The sequence below is a fragment of the Jaculus jaculus genome, chromosome 18 (assembly GCF_020740685.1).
Source record: "Jaculus jaculus isolate mJacJac1 chromosome 18, mJacJac1.mat.Y.cur, whole genome shotgun sequence".
Classification (NCBI taxonomy): domain Eukaryota; kingdom Metazoa; phylum Chordata; class Mammalia; order Rodentia; family Dipodidae; genus Jaculus; species Jaculus jaculus.
This window is the reverse complement of record NC_059119.1, coordinates 20,439,432-20,453,651: the sequence shown is the minus strand read 5'-3', so window position 1 is coordinate 20,453,651 and position 14,220 is coordinate 20,439,432. Positions and strand designations below refer to the sequence as shown.

Below are 14,220 nucleotides of genomic sequence, written 5' to 3'. Positions count from 1 at the left end.
GACTTCAATGCCAGCCAGAATAACACAGCAAGGCAGGATTTCAAAAAGAAATTAAATGGCTGGGAAGATGGCTCAGCAACAAAAGCATGTGCTTGTAAAACCAACCAGCTGGGTTCAGTTCCTCAGCCACCCACATAAAGCGTGACACAAAAAGTGGTACAAGCTCCTGGCATTCTGTCTGCAGTTGCAAGAGACCCTGGCATGCACACACACACACACACACACACATACATGCAAATAAACAAATTTAAGAAGTTTGGAAAGGACTTTTAAAAAGATGGGGACTTTAAAAAAATGGAGAAATCTTTTAAGTTTGAAAAAAATTTAAAAAGATAAAATAAATCAATGCTCCTTTTGGTTTCCATGTGGTCTATAGTCTTCTTGACCTAAAATTGCACCAGAAATCAATGTTCTCATGGCTCATAGCATCCATTCCTGTTGTATCCAAGGAAAAAAATAGAAAGGCATGGATCCGGGTCCTGACAGTCTGGTGTGTGAGGCTCTGGCGAGGTTGTCCAAGTCCTAGACAGCCATCTACCTCTGGACCCAGATGCAGAAAGACCGTGTGCAGTGTGGCACCTGAAAACGTGTGGTCAACAGGAACTGACTGGTGAGGTCTGAGGTCTGTACCTAATGCTACTGAGTTCCATCAGGTCGGGGAGACAGATGGGCAGGTGGTGGGAGCTGCTGTTTCCGTAGAGTGATCTCCGTCTGTTCAGGAGACCAGTATCCTCTATCCGGTACCCATTCCGCGAGCATCGACTGGAACCACTCATCCCAGCACTTCAGGAAGAGAGGCATGTCTCTGTGGTCTTGGACCTGGAACTGCTCACTAGGAGGCAGAGCCCGAGGCGAGTCTTTGAAAGGCAGCAAAGGCAGGCTACTTGTGTTTTCACTGGGGTCTCCGGGAGGTAGGAGCAAGCAAGGAGCCTGTTTATGGAAGCCCACCTCTCCTGGAGTCACTCCTGTGGGCAGGTGACCAGCAAGCGTTGGGTTATCTGTTCTCTGTACAGCCTGGGAAGACTCTGTCATTGTGACTTTTGGTTGCTGCCTCTCACAGCCTCTAGAGAGATCCAAAGGACCAGGGGATGTGTTGGGTGGAGAGAGAGCCCGTGCACTCACGGAGTTGCTGGTGACGGCTTCGCAAGGAGAAGGGAGAGCTGAGCTGGTAGAGGCAGGGCACTGGCTGCTTTGAGGCAACTGCTGAGCAGCTGAATGGGGGCCTTCTGCCAAGGAGTTTACAGGTCTATCTTTGTTCTTACCTGGGTGCCGAGATCTCCGGTTTTGGAACCATATCTAGGACAGGAAACCAGAGAGCTGGAGGTCAGAAAACATAAATGATCCCACCTCCATTCTTCGTCATTGATTTTCCAACCAAAAAGTAAAGAGCAAGAAGGGTCAGGGCCAAGGCTGTCAGCTGTGAGCTCCCAGTTGCTCAAATTTCCCTGGCCTCACCACTTCCCACCAGTCTATTCAGATATCCAATAGATGAATGGGTTCAACCAGTGATTAGGTGAGAGCCCTTGTGAGCAAATGAATGGTCTCTGTAGACACCAGCACAGACACACCTAGAGATGTGATGCACTAATCTCCAAGGGTGTTTCTCAATATAATTAAGTTGCCAATCAAGGTAAGTATTATCAGGTCGTGGCACATGACTCTAGGTGAAATAATTCTGCAGCTGAAAATGTCAGATCCGGAATCCACCCTCGGGTCCCCAACACTGACTCGGGAAATAGGCTCTCCTGAGCAGCATGTGTTTCTCTCCTCTCTACTAAGCACAGAGGTCCAGAGACAAGATCACTAAGATCACTGGAAGGACATGTTTCCAAAGCACCTGGCATCCCAGTGCCCATCATTTACAAGGAACAGGGATGGCCAGCCTTGGCCAGGTCATTGGCAGTGCCTGGATTTCTTAGGCTATTCCAGTCAGGGGTAGGCTGAGGGCTGGACCTGCATGGCATCCAGCACCAGGAAGGCCTTGACACTGGTGAGCACCCTACCACACATCATCCCTCTCAGCCTAATTAGCAATCGTGCCAGGAAAGCAGTAACAGGGCTGGTTAATACATCCCAACACTCACACTTTTTCCATGCTTTTTTTTTTTCTCCATGGTTTTCCAAAACACTTTTGTTTTATTTGAGGTGGGGTCTCACTCTAGGCCAGGATGACCTGGAACTCACTCTATAGTCCCAGGATGGCCTCCAACTCACAGTGACCCTCCTACCTCTGCCTCCCAAGTGCTGGGATTAAAGGTCTGTGCCACCATGCCTGACCCGCTATTATTTCTCAATGCGTACACTTCTGCCAACCCAGTGTATTTCTCCAGATGGTCACTTGCAGTGCCAGGTATCTACACCCCATGGTAACTTTTTCTCTCCAGAGCAGAGGGGACATTCCAAGCAGCCCCCATTGTCTAGCAGCAGCTCAGCAGGGGGAGGGGAGCACGTCCAGGAAGGACAAATAGAGGGACAGCGTGCCTGCTGCATGGGACTCACGTGAATTCTGGATTCTGGGAGGCCCGTTCGCTTAGCCAGTTCTTCCCTGGTGGCGATCCCGGGGAAGCGATTCTTTTCAAACGCTTCTACCAGGATATCAGTTTGGAACTTTGTGAAGTGTGTTCGGGGTCTTCCAAGTTCTTTAGCTAAGGAGAGCATGGGCACATAGGGCTTGTTGGCCAGTATTCACACTTCAAACTTGAAACAATAGATCTTTGGATATTATTCTGACCACTGCTCCCTCTCATAACACCCTCCCCTGTTCCCAACCAAAGAAACTTATTAACCTATTTTGTCCATGGGATAAAAACCCCAAACGTGATAGGACAGAGCAGGTCTCAGCAGAAGCGATACAAAATACTGCCCTTACTAAGAAACTGTCCCACCCCCAACAGTGAGGTAAAATTTTTTGTTCATTTTTATTTCTATTTTTTTTTTCAAGGTAGGGTCTGCCTCTAGCCCAGGCTGACCTGGAACTCACTCTGTAGTCCCAGGCTGGCCTCAAACTCACAGCAATCTTCCTGCCTCTGCCTCCCTAGTGCTGGGAGTTAAGGTGTATGCCGCCACACACAGCTTGTTTTGCTTTGTTGGTTCTGGTGTTTTGTTTGTTTGTTTTTGGTTTTTCGAGATAGGGTCTCACTCTAGCCCAGGCTGACCTGGAATTCACTAAGTAGACTCACGGTAGCCTTGAACTCATGGCAATCTTCATACCTGTACCTCCCGAGTGCTGGGATTAAAGTCGTGCACCACCGTGTGCTGCCTTTTTTTTTTTTTTTTTTCCGAATTTACTATGTAGCCAAGGATGCCACGGGACTTCTGCATCCTCCCCATTCTACCCCCAAATGCTGGGATGATGCCACGTGCCACTACATCTGGTGATGTAACGTTTATGTCTTTGACACTATGGTACCAGGGCCTGCTGAGAGCGGTCCCTTATTTCAAGCATGTTTACAGAACCTTTGACCTAACAAGTAGTATTGCATAAACAACGATGGTAGGATTTTACCTTTAGCTTTAAAGTGAGGCTTTTCCTGTCCTTGGCTTTGACATTCTTCCAAGGAACCTTCCCACTCTAGTCGCTTCTGATTTTTTCTGTGCTTTTGAAACCAAGTCTAAGTGGGAAAAGAAAACAGGGTGCCAGGGAGTGGAGAAGAAGATTTGGCATCGGCCCTTGAGGACACATCCACAAGAGAAAGGCAGGAATGTGTTATTCCAATATTTTTTTTTAAAGTTTTTTGAAGCAGGGTCTCTCTCTAGCCCAGGCTGACTTAGAACTCTGTAGTTCCAGGATGGCCTTGAATTCTCCTCCCTCTGCCTCCCAAGCATTGGGATTAAAGGCATGTGCCACCACACCCAGCCAAGAATGTTATTTTTATCTCAAAACTACCAGCATGAAACTCAAGATAGCACTTAGCATTCAAATTAACATGTCACCTCTGGTCATTTTAATAGCACCCAGTCAATTTCTTTGGGTTAAAATATTATTGCTGCTGGGCTGGAGAGATGGTTTAGCAGTTAAGGCATTTGCCTGCAAAGCCAAACGACCCAGGTTCGATTCCCCAGGACCCACATAAGCCAGATGCACAAGGTGGAACATGCATCTGAAGTTCGTTTGCAGTGGCTAGAGGCCCTGGCACACCCATTCTCTCTCCAACCCCCTTTCTCTCTCTCATAAATAAATTTTAAAAAAGTAAATACAATAAAATATTCTTACTGCTAGCATGGTGATACATGCCTTTAATCCCAGCACTTGGGAGGCAGAGGTATTACCATGAGTTTGACACCATCTTGGAACTTCCAGAGCATTCTAGGTCAACCTAGGCTAGAGGGAGACCCTACCTTGAAAAACTAAATAAAAAGGCAGAATTGGTCAGAGTAAACAGCCTAACACTCATCTCTGCTTATGTCTATCTTACTTATTTCATTCCAGGGGAAGCCATAAGTAAGGAGACGCCTAGGAACCCAAATATTTAGTTTTAAAACTCTATCTGGCTGGAGAGAGAGCTTAATGTTTACGGTGCTTGCCTGCAAAGCCTAATGACCCAAGTCTGATTCCCCAATACCTACATAAAGCTATATGTTCGAAGTGGCACATGTATCTGGAGTTTGCAGTGGCTGGAGGCCTTGGCACGCCCATTCTCTCTGTCTCCCTTCTCTCCACCTCTCTCTACTTGCCAATAAATAAATATTTAAAACTATATTCACTACCATAATCAATTGGATTTGTGCCTTAATCCCTCAGCAGGAGGAGAAATTGCTCCATGTAATTTAGTGATATCTGTGCATTTTATTTGAATAACCTGGTCGTTTATTCTAACGTTTCTAACCTTAGTGACTAGCAATGGTGTTACATCCAGAGAATAATCCTGAGGGCTAGTTATGAAGGCTCCACATGTTCTCCCTATTAATTAATCAAAATAATATTCTAGAAAGTTTCAGAACAGCTGGAACCTTTCAACAAATGAAAAGTACCCGCATCACCCTGCACTGGTTCTGGATCTATTCTGACAGCCCCCATGAGCTCAGTTTCTCAGGCAGCCAATCACCAGGTGTTACAAATTCATGAACACTAATTGCACCAACCATCTCCCTTCCTAGGATGGAATGTCCAGACATAAGAAAATTCTCTTCTAACACTTCCAAAGATTGAAGTCATTAGCAAAGACTATCTATTCAAATATATCCAATGCCAAAATTTCAACTAGTTTTGTCACCTTGAAAAGTTTAAAGAATTATCTTTGGGGCTGAAGAGATGGTTCAGCAGTTAAGGCACTTGCCTGCAAAGCCAAAGGACCCTGGTTCAATTCCCCAGGACCCACATAAGCCAGATGCACAGGGAAGCACATGTGTCTGGAGTTCATTGGCAGTGGCTGTGCCCATTCTCTCTCTCTTAAATGAATAAATAAACAAACTGGGTGTGGTGGTGCACGCCTTTAATCCCAGCACTTGGGAGGCAGAGGTAGTAGGATTACTGAGTTCAAGGTCACCCTAAGACTACATAGTAAATTCTAGGTCAACCTAGGCTAGAGCAAGACCTTACCTTGAAATCCTCACCCCGCTCTCCCCTGGGGGGAAAAAAAAAATTATCATTGGTTTAAATACCATTTCATCCAGGCTTGGTGGCACACGCCTTTAATCCCAGCACTTGGGAGATTTAGGTAGGAGGATCATTGTGAGTTCAAGGCCAGTCTGAGACTACATAGTGAATTCCAGGTCAGCCTGGGCTAGAGTGAAACCCTACCTTGAAAAACAAAACAAAACAACAATCAAAAAAAAAAAAAAAAACTTGGGCTGGAGAGATGGCTTAGCAGTTAAGTGCTTGCCTGTGAAGCCAAAGGACCCCGGTTCAAGGCTCGGTTCCCCAGGTCCCACGTTAGCCAGATGCACAAGGGGGCGCACGTGTTTGGAGTTCATTTGCAGAGGCTGGAAGCCCTGGCGCGCCCATTCTCTCTCTCCCTCTATCTGTCTTTCTCTCTGTGTCTGTCTCTCTCAAATAAATAAATAAATAAAAACTAAAAAAAAAAAACTAAATAAATAAATTCCATTTTACTTGGTATAATTATGTACTTTTCAGTTAGCTATCTCTCTGATAACTGGAGCTCATCCTTATCACATCAACAATTTTTAAATAATTCAACATAGAATTTTACTTTCATTCATGTGTGTGAATCCCATCTCAGACTTTTTTTTTTCCCAGGTAGGGTCTCACTCTAGCACAGGCTGACTGGGAATTTACTCTGTAGCTCCAGGCTGGCTGCAAACTCATGGAGATCCTACCTCTGCCTCCTCTTTCTCCTATGTGCTGGGATTATAGATAGGCCTAAGCCACCAGATCCAGCTGCAGACTTTAAAATTTAAAGGCACACACACACACAAATGTTAGCTTTCCAGGTATGGGATGAACACTTGTCATCATACCAGTCAGGAGGCCAAAGCACAGGTTTGAGGACAACTGGAGTTACATAATAAGTGCAAGACCAGCCTAGGCTACAATAGAGATCTTCTCTCTCTCTCTTTTGTGTGTGTGTGTGTGTGTATATAAGCATATGTGTGTGTATGCACTATGTATACATACACAAATATACACATAGCCAGGAATTTCCATGAGATTTTACTTGCTGTTTTCAAAGAATTATGGTAATTTTTATTCTGCTGTCTAAATTCTAACAATGAAAGATTTTGTCATTATCATGCTGATACAGTTTCCTATATTCTATATTTCATAAAGCATAATGGAGTTACCTCCTGTGGAGAAATCAGGAGCTATTTATCCTTCTCCAGCAATGCCAGCACACAGCCAAGCAATCTTTCCACCTTCAATAAAAGTTAGAGTTCCTGTTTTATCTTCCCATTACATATGGAATAAACCTCTTAGCATGAGGTCAGACCTAATAGAATTGCTCAGAAATGGTTATCTTAGCTCTTTTTTTTTTTTTCAACCTTGACTCAGAGAGAAAATATGCGTAATGCCTACCAGAATTTGAGACTCTGAAATGCCAATTTCTTTGGCCAGCTGTCCTCTAGTAGCTATGTCAGGGTACGGATTCTTTTCAAACCACGCACAAAGGGTATCCTTTTGACTCTGGCTCAAAATAATCCTCCTTCGCCGGGCTTCTCTTTCCAGCAGGCCTAGCAAAGAAATAAAGGGATAAAGGAGTGTGAAGTATGAGGATGGATTAAAATGTGGGGCATGAGCCCATGCTTTGTGCTGACTCCAGTTTACAGCCAATCAGAGCCGTGCACTGTTACTTTAGAGACATGTGCTAAGCCATGCTCACTGGGACACATGGAAGTGGAAAGATGTATGTGGGGAAGGATGACAGCCAGGCATGTATGAATACAAAGCAAGAACTGACAGAAATTCCACAGGCAAATGGGAAACAATGAGACCAAAAACATGCATGCAAACTAACAGGAGGAATGAATACATTTTAAAAAGAAAAAAAGACCCCAAAGGTTAAGTCAAATATCCAAAGTTAAACTTTGGAATAAATGACACATTTTATTTAACACGATTAAATCTGAAAATTAAGAATTTCATTTCTTTTTTTCAGGCCATCTAATGTACCAATTTTATTTAATACTTTAGGGGAAAGACTCATGTGGAAGACCCCTGGCTGTCACTGTAAATTTGAAATTATAGCATCTAATGTTAAAGTATTCATCAATCAGTAAGTAACCCAAGGTAGCACTGAAAAATAGCTCTCTCTCAAAAAAAAAGTGAGTTTTGGAGTTATGGGGTATGACAGAAAAGTTCAAGGATTCTGGAAAGTATACAGGCGCTCGGGTACTGGCCCAGGGAGTCCAGCCACTTACCACGTGGAGTGCTTCTGAGGTCCATGATGGGAAGAGTCACCGGGATCCCACCGAGAGAGTGAAGAAGTGAGGAGGAGACGGACTGAGCTGCTCACAGACACACAGGGTTTATTTAGGCCTGGGGTGGCCCACCCATTTCTTAAATACCTGTTGGTTTAATCCCTTCATTAAATATTCAGCACCGCTGTGGTTAATCTTGATTGTCAAGTTGATTGGATTAAGAGATTCCTAGAAGATTAGTAAAGCCTCCGGGTGTGTCTGTGGGGGTGTTTCCAGAGAAGATTAGATCCCCAGAGCTCTGACCTAATCACTGGATTAACCCTTCAGTGGGTAAAAACTTAGAACTCTTGGGGAGGTGATGGAATTATGGGAAGTGGGGCCTAGTTGGAGTACACTTGTTGCTGGGCCCTGACCCCATCCTGTTCCTATCTCGGCTTCCTGATTGCCATGACAAGCAGCCTCTACCACAGACAGACCCCACTGTCATCAAATGCTGCCTTTCCTCAGCGGCACAGCAATGAACCCAGCTAACCATCAACAAACCCCATTAACCGTGAACCAGAAATAACTCTTTCCTGTTTTAAACACTTTCTCTCAGGCTTTTTTGTCCTAGCACTAAACAACCTGATACAATCAGCTGAAAGGAATATGAAGTAATCAGATTAATAAATTGACTGTGGGGCTGGAGAGATGGCTTAGCGGTTAAGGCATTTGCCTGAGAAGCCTAAGGACCCAGGTTCAATTCGCGGGACCCACTGAAGCCAGATGCACAAGGTAGTGCATGCATCTGGAATACTTTTACAATGGCTGGAGCCCTGGTATGCCCATTCTCTCTGCCTGTAGCCCCCTCCCATCCAATAAATAAATATGAAAAGAAGTTGAATGTGGGGTAAAAGCAAGGATTCTTTTGGTAATTTAAAATTTATATATATATATATATATATATATATATATATATATATATAGTATTATAATTTATAATATAATATTATATATAGTGTATTATTATATTATTTATATAATATATAATATATATATATTATAATATATATATTATTTTATTTTATTTTATTTTGGTCTTTCAAAATAGGGTCTCACAGCCAGTTGTGGTGGCACACACCTTTAATCCCAGCATTTGGGAGGCAGAGGTAGGAGGATTGCCATGAGTTCAAGGCCACCCTGAGATTACAGAGTGTATTCCAGGTCTGCCTGAGCTAGAATGAGACCCTGCCTTAAAAAAAAAAGGTCTCACTCTAGCCCAGGCTGACCTGGAATTCATTCTGTAGTCTCTGACTGGCCTTGAACCATGACAATCCTCCTACTTCTGCCTTCCAAGTGCTGGAAATAAAATTTTTTTTTTTAGTTTTTATTTACTTTTTTATTTATTATTATTTTTGTTTGTTTTTCAAGGTAGGGTCTCACTCTAGTCCAGGCTGACCTGGGATTCACTATGGAGCCTAAGGGTGGCCTCGAACTCACGGCAATCCTCCTACCTCTGTCTCCCAAGTGCTGGGATTAAAGACATGCACCACCATGCCCAGTTATTTATTTATTTCAGTGAGAAAGAGGCAGAGGACGTGAGAGACAAAAAGAGAGAGAGAGAGAAAGAAAGAGAGGATGGGCATGCCAAGGGCTCCAGCCACCACAAACGAACTCCAGACACATGCACCACCTTGTACATCTGGCTCTTGTGGGTTCTGGGGAATCAAACCTGGGTCCTTTGGCTTTGCAGGCAAGTGCCTTAACTGCTAAGCCATCTCTCTAGTCCCTAAAAAAAATTATCTATTTATTTATTTGCAAGGAGATAGAGAATAGGCACACCAGGACCTCTAGCTGCTGCAACAAACTCCACACACCTGATCCACTTCGTACATTTAGTTTCATGTGGGTGCCAGGGAATTGAGCCTAGGCCATCAGGTTTTGGAAGCAAGCTGAACCATCTCCCCAGAACCATCTCCCGAGTCCACCCCCCCATCTTTTTTTTTTTTTTTTTTTTGAGATAGGGTCTCACTCTAGCCCAGACTGACCTGGAATTCACTATGGCCTCAAACTCACAGCAATTCTGCTATACCATACTTCCAAGTGCTGGAACTAAAGGCCTGTGCCAGCATGCTAGGCAGAGTGAGGCAGAGAATGGGCACACTGGGCACACCAGGGCCTCTAGCCTCTGCAAATGAACTCCAGATGCACATGCTACCTTGTGCCTGTGGCTTTATGTGGGTACTGGGGAATTGAACTCTGGTCATTAGGCTTTATGTAATTTTGCCTCTATCCTATCCTAATATTCTTGCAGATATGACTTTCTGAGCTCTCTGGCTGTACCCATATGTCTTTTTGGGGGGGTTGAGATAGGGTCTCTCTCTAGCCCAAGCTGCTATATGTCATTTTGATCACACCCATAATATTATTTGCTGTGCTAGGGATGAAACCGAGGGCCTCAAAGATACTAGGTAAATATTTACATTACTGAGCTATAGCCCCAGCCCCTCGCCTCCAATTTTTATAAATATATTTTAATTTATTTATTTGCAAGGAAAGACAGAGAGAGAGAATGGGTGGGCCAGGGCCTCCTGCTACTGCCAACAAACCCCAGACACATGTCCACTTTGTGAATCTGGCTTTACATGGATACTGTGGAATCGAACTCAGGCAATCAGATTGTGCAAGCTAGTGCCTTAACTGCTTAACTTTTGTGCCATCTCTCCAGCACCTCTAATTTTTTCATCACTTATTTTATTTATTTGAGAGAGGGAGGTAGAGAATGGGCACACCAGGGCCTTTAGCCACTGCAAATGAACTCCAGACATCTGTGCCACCTTATGCAGCTGGCTTATGTGGGTCCTGGGGAATCGAACCTGGGTCCTCTGACTTTCAGGCAAGCACCATTAACTGCTAAGCCAACACTCCATCCCTCTATTTTTTTTTAAGTTGTTCTATTCCTAATTATCCTGACGTGCCCATATTATGTGATATGTGTAACATCTCACCTTGCTTCATACTTTTTGCCTTTCCACATTTCCATCAGCTTCTCTTGAAATATTGTGTTCTTTCATTTAGCTTGTCTGAATTTAGGTCTAATTGACTATTCTAAGTGCCTTAGTTTCCTGACGAAACATGCATGTAGGTGTTGCTGTGGATGTGTTTGGCACACGTGAGTAAACAATTGAGCCAGGTTACTCTAAGTGAAGTAGATTATCCAGTATAGGTGGGACTGATCCAGGCGGTGGAAGGGAAGACCAGAAATGTCCTCCCTCACAAAAGCGACAATACACAGCAATGTCAGCCAACCATCCCTGTGACATTTCTTCCTTCCTAGCCAGCCCCTCAGCTGTATGTGTGCATGTATATATGCATGCATGCATGCACGCACACATGTATGTGTGTATGTATGTACACATGTATGTATCCATAATGTCCCATAAATACACATATGTTCTATGAGCATGTTTGTGTGAAAATTAGCAAAATATTTCCATCTCCTTTCCCCACTACAGGATCATCTAATACAAGTTGTATCAATCACTAATGAGCTGGGCTGGGGAAATGGCTCAGTGGTTAAGGCATTTGCCTGCAGTTTGATTCCCCAGTACCCATGTCAAGCCAGACGCACAAAGTGGCACATGCATCTGGAGTTCGTTTGCAGTGGCTAGAAGCCCAGGTGTACCCATTCTCTCTGTCTGTCACTCTTCTATCTCTCTCTAGTTGCAAATAAATGAATAAAATATTTAAACACACACACACACACACACACAATTGAGGGAGGCAGAGGTAGGTGGTTCACTGTGAGTATGAGGTCAGCCTGGGAACTACAGAGTGAATTCCAGGTCAGCCTGGGCTAGAGTGAGACCCTACTTCGAAAAAATAATTTTTTTTTAATGGGTGAGGGAGCTGAAGAGATGGCTCAGCAGTTTAAGGTGCTTGCCCTTAAAGCCTAACAACCACAATACAATTCCCTAGTACACACATAAAACCAGCTGCACAAAGTGGGGCATGTGTCTGAAATAAGTTTGCAGTGGCTGGAGGACCTGGCGCACCCATTCTCTCTTTCTCTGTGCTGGGCATGGTGGTGCATGCCTTTAATCCCAGCACTCAGGAAGAAGAGGCAGGAGAATTTCTATAATCTTGAGGCCAGCCTGAGACTACGTAGTGAATTCCAGGTCAACCTGAACTAGAGTGAGACCCTACTTGAAAAAAAAAAAAAAACCACAAATGAACCTCACCCAAGAACTTTGTATGCCCTTTTGAGTAAATGGGTTTAGCATTGCACACTGGAGAGTTATACAATGTTAGGTAGAGCTTTCATTTCGCTGTTGTCTGGACTTGCATGTAAGAATGGCTTCAGAGCCAGGCGTGGTGGTGCACGCTTTTAATCCCAGCAGAGGTAGAGGCAGAGGTAGGAGGATCCCTGTGAGTTCGAGGCCACCCTGACACTACCCAGTGAATTCCAGGTCTGCCTGGGCTAGAGTGAGACCCTACCTCAAATTTTAAAAAAGTGGGGGGCTTTAGGAGAGGCATACAGTTACAAGTTGACACTGCTGTCAAACCTTGAATTGAAGAATTGGGTTGGATTTTTTAAACTTCCACTGAGAAATAACTTCAGTCGCCTGTAATGCTATAGTGGGGGGGGGGGGGGGAGTCTGTGCTTTCCGTACACTCACGAGCTCACACTATCTAAGATGACAAGAAGAAAAAAAAAAGACAACGAATTGTGAGAATGACTAATTGTATCTGTAGCTAAGTGCAATCAGGTGCATTAATTAACCTTGCATTGTCACATAAGTTGTGTGCGATCCTTGTGTGTCATTCCCCAAGAGCCACACGACCCAACCGACTGAAACAAAATGTATGCAGAAAACATAACCCTTATCTGGACCCACAGGACCCTAAGCCAGATGGTAAAATACCAAAAGACCACTAATGCCCTCACAGATGGGGATATGCAAATTAAGGGGAAATCGGGGATCTCGTGTGGTGTTTCCTACAGCCTGCAGAAATTACCTAATTACTGAAACTAAAGGATGTGGGGAGAACACCTCCCCACCCTGCAGCTTGGCATTCCAACGATGATGGGGCCCACCCCCACATGGCCTTTTGTGTCCTAAGGGGAAAATGTTCGCCAAGAGTCACAAAAGGGCCCAGGATGGAAGGAGTGGCAGGGCATCAGGAAGCGGGAGAAAGGGCTGAAAAAAAAAGATGGGAGAAAACAGCCGGGAGAGCCATGCGCAGAAAAGAAGGGAACAGTCTGCAGCCCCCGCCCCACACCGCAGTGCGGAGCGGGGGGAAAGGGGGCTGCGGCTCCAGTCACCAGGCGTGCCAGCCAGCCCCGGATGACAAAAGAAAGACGGGCAGCCCCAGCTGCAGGATGAGCCCGCAGGACACACACGCCTGAAAGCCCGTGGGGGATGGGAGGAATAATGACTCCTTTCTGTGCGGCAGGCTAGCATGGGGCCAGAGACCCAGCGCCTAGCCGAGCCCACGTTGCGCCCAGGTGCCATGATTGCCAGGGGCCTATTGTTTGAGGCCGAGGCGCTCTGGGGACTTGAAACCCGCAAGACAGCGAGACTGGGGATGCTCCCCCCGGGACCGTGTCTGGGTGGGAGACGACCCGAGGCGGTGGCAGAGAGGGGGCGGGTTGGGCAGCGGGGGGCCGGGGCTGTGGTGGGAGTGGTGTTCAGTGGTCCTTCCCTCCGTGAATCAGCGCCGAGGCCGAGGCCAGCCTTGCTTGCAGAATCCTCCCCTGGACTCTGGCATTGCCTCCCTGCCACGTGTGGTTTGCAGCCGCCGCCGCCGCCGGGTGAAACAAAGAGCCCCGAGCTCGGATTTGGCAGCGCTCAGATCCACTCTGTTTTCCTGCAGAGCGCGTTTACTGCTGGGCGGGGACTGACAGCTCGGAGACTGGCAGGCAGCTGGCCAAAATCCCTTGGTGCACACGCACGCACACGCACACACACACACACACACACACACACACGCCCTGCAGAACTCCATACACTTTTGATTTCCACACACACACACTCGTTGATAGCTTCGGGGGCACACCTCTAAGGCTGCAGGGGGTTAGGGTGTATGGAGTGAGTGGGAACCTACCTGGCCCTCAGGTCACAAAGCTCTTTGTGGCTGGCAGCAGCTCTCAGGACTCGAGCAAGAGAAGCTTCTAGAGTGAATGTATCCCTGATGCTGACAATTGACCCTGACTGGGGAAGCTCTCAACCAGTATACAGCAGGAGGCTGAACAGTAGGGACTTTAACAGACTTCAGCGCTGACTCACTCGCTGCCCTCCCTCCACCTGGCAGATTCCAGCTTGAGAAGACCCAGAAAGAAGTTTCTCTGGTTCTTTATCTTTGTATCTTATCTTCATCACACTTTTTCACTCTTTTTTTTTTTTTTGGAAGTACACTTTCTAC

The 14,220-nt window shown here is 45.6% G+C and overlaps 1 protein-coding gene across 1 annotated transcript; it reads right to left on the bottom strand.

Moving 5' to 3' along the window:
* Window positions 1-353: 353 nt before the first annotated feature.
* On the bottom strand, window positions 354-13,985 carry LOC101610526 (double homeobox protein B-like). The gene is made up of 6 exons (XM_045137720.1): window positions 13,903-13,985; window positions 7,816-7,902; window positions 6,974-7,128; window positions 3,506-3,611; window positions 2,500-2,645; window positions 354-1,296 (listed from the first exon to the last, which is right to left on the bottom strand). Exons 2-6 carry the CDS (start codon window positions 7,838-7,840, stop codon window positions 637-639), a joined length of 1,092 nt encoding a protein of 363 aa, XP_044993655.1. The 5' UTR covers window positions 7,841-7,902; window positions 13,903-13,985; the 3' UTR covers window positions 354-636.
* Between the last annotated feature and the right edge of the window lie 235 nt (window positions 13,986-14,220).

Excerpts from the sequence above, each read along its gene's own strand:
- LOC101610526 (XM_045137720.1), bottom strand. The coding sequence starts at position 7,840 with ATGGACCTCAGAAGCACTCCACGTG. Across the intron at positions 3,612-6,973 it reads TTTCAGAGTCTCAAATTCTG|ACTTGGTTTCAAAAGCACAG; the intron begins GTAGGCATTACG and ends TTTCCCACTTAG. Across the intron at positions 1,297-2,499 it reads TCCCAGAATCCAGAATTCAC|ATATGGTTCCAAAACCGGAG; the intron begins GTGAGTCCCATG and ends TTCCTGTCCTAG.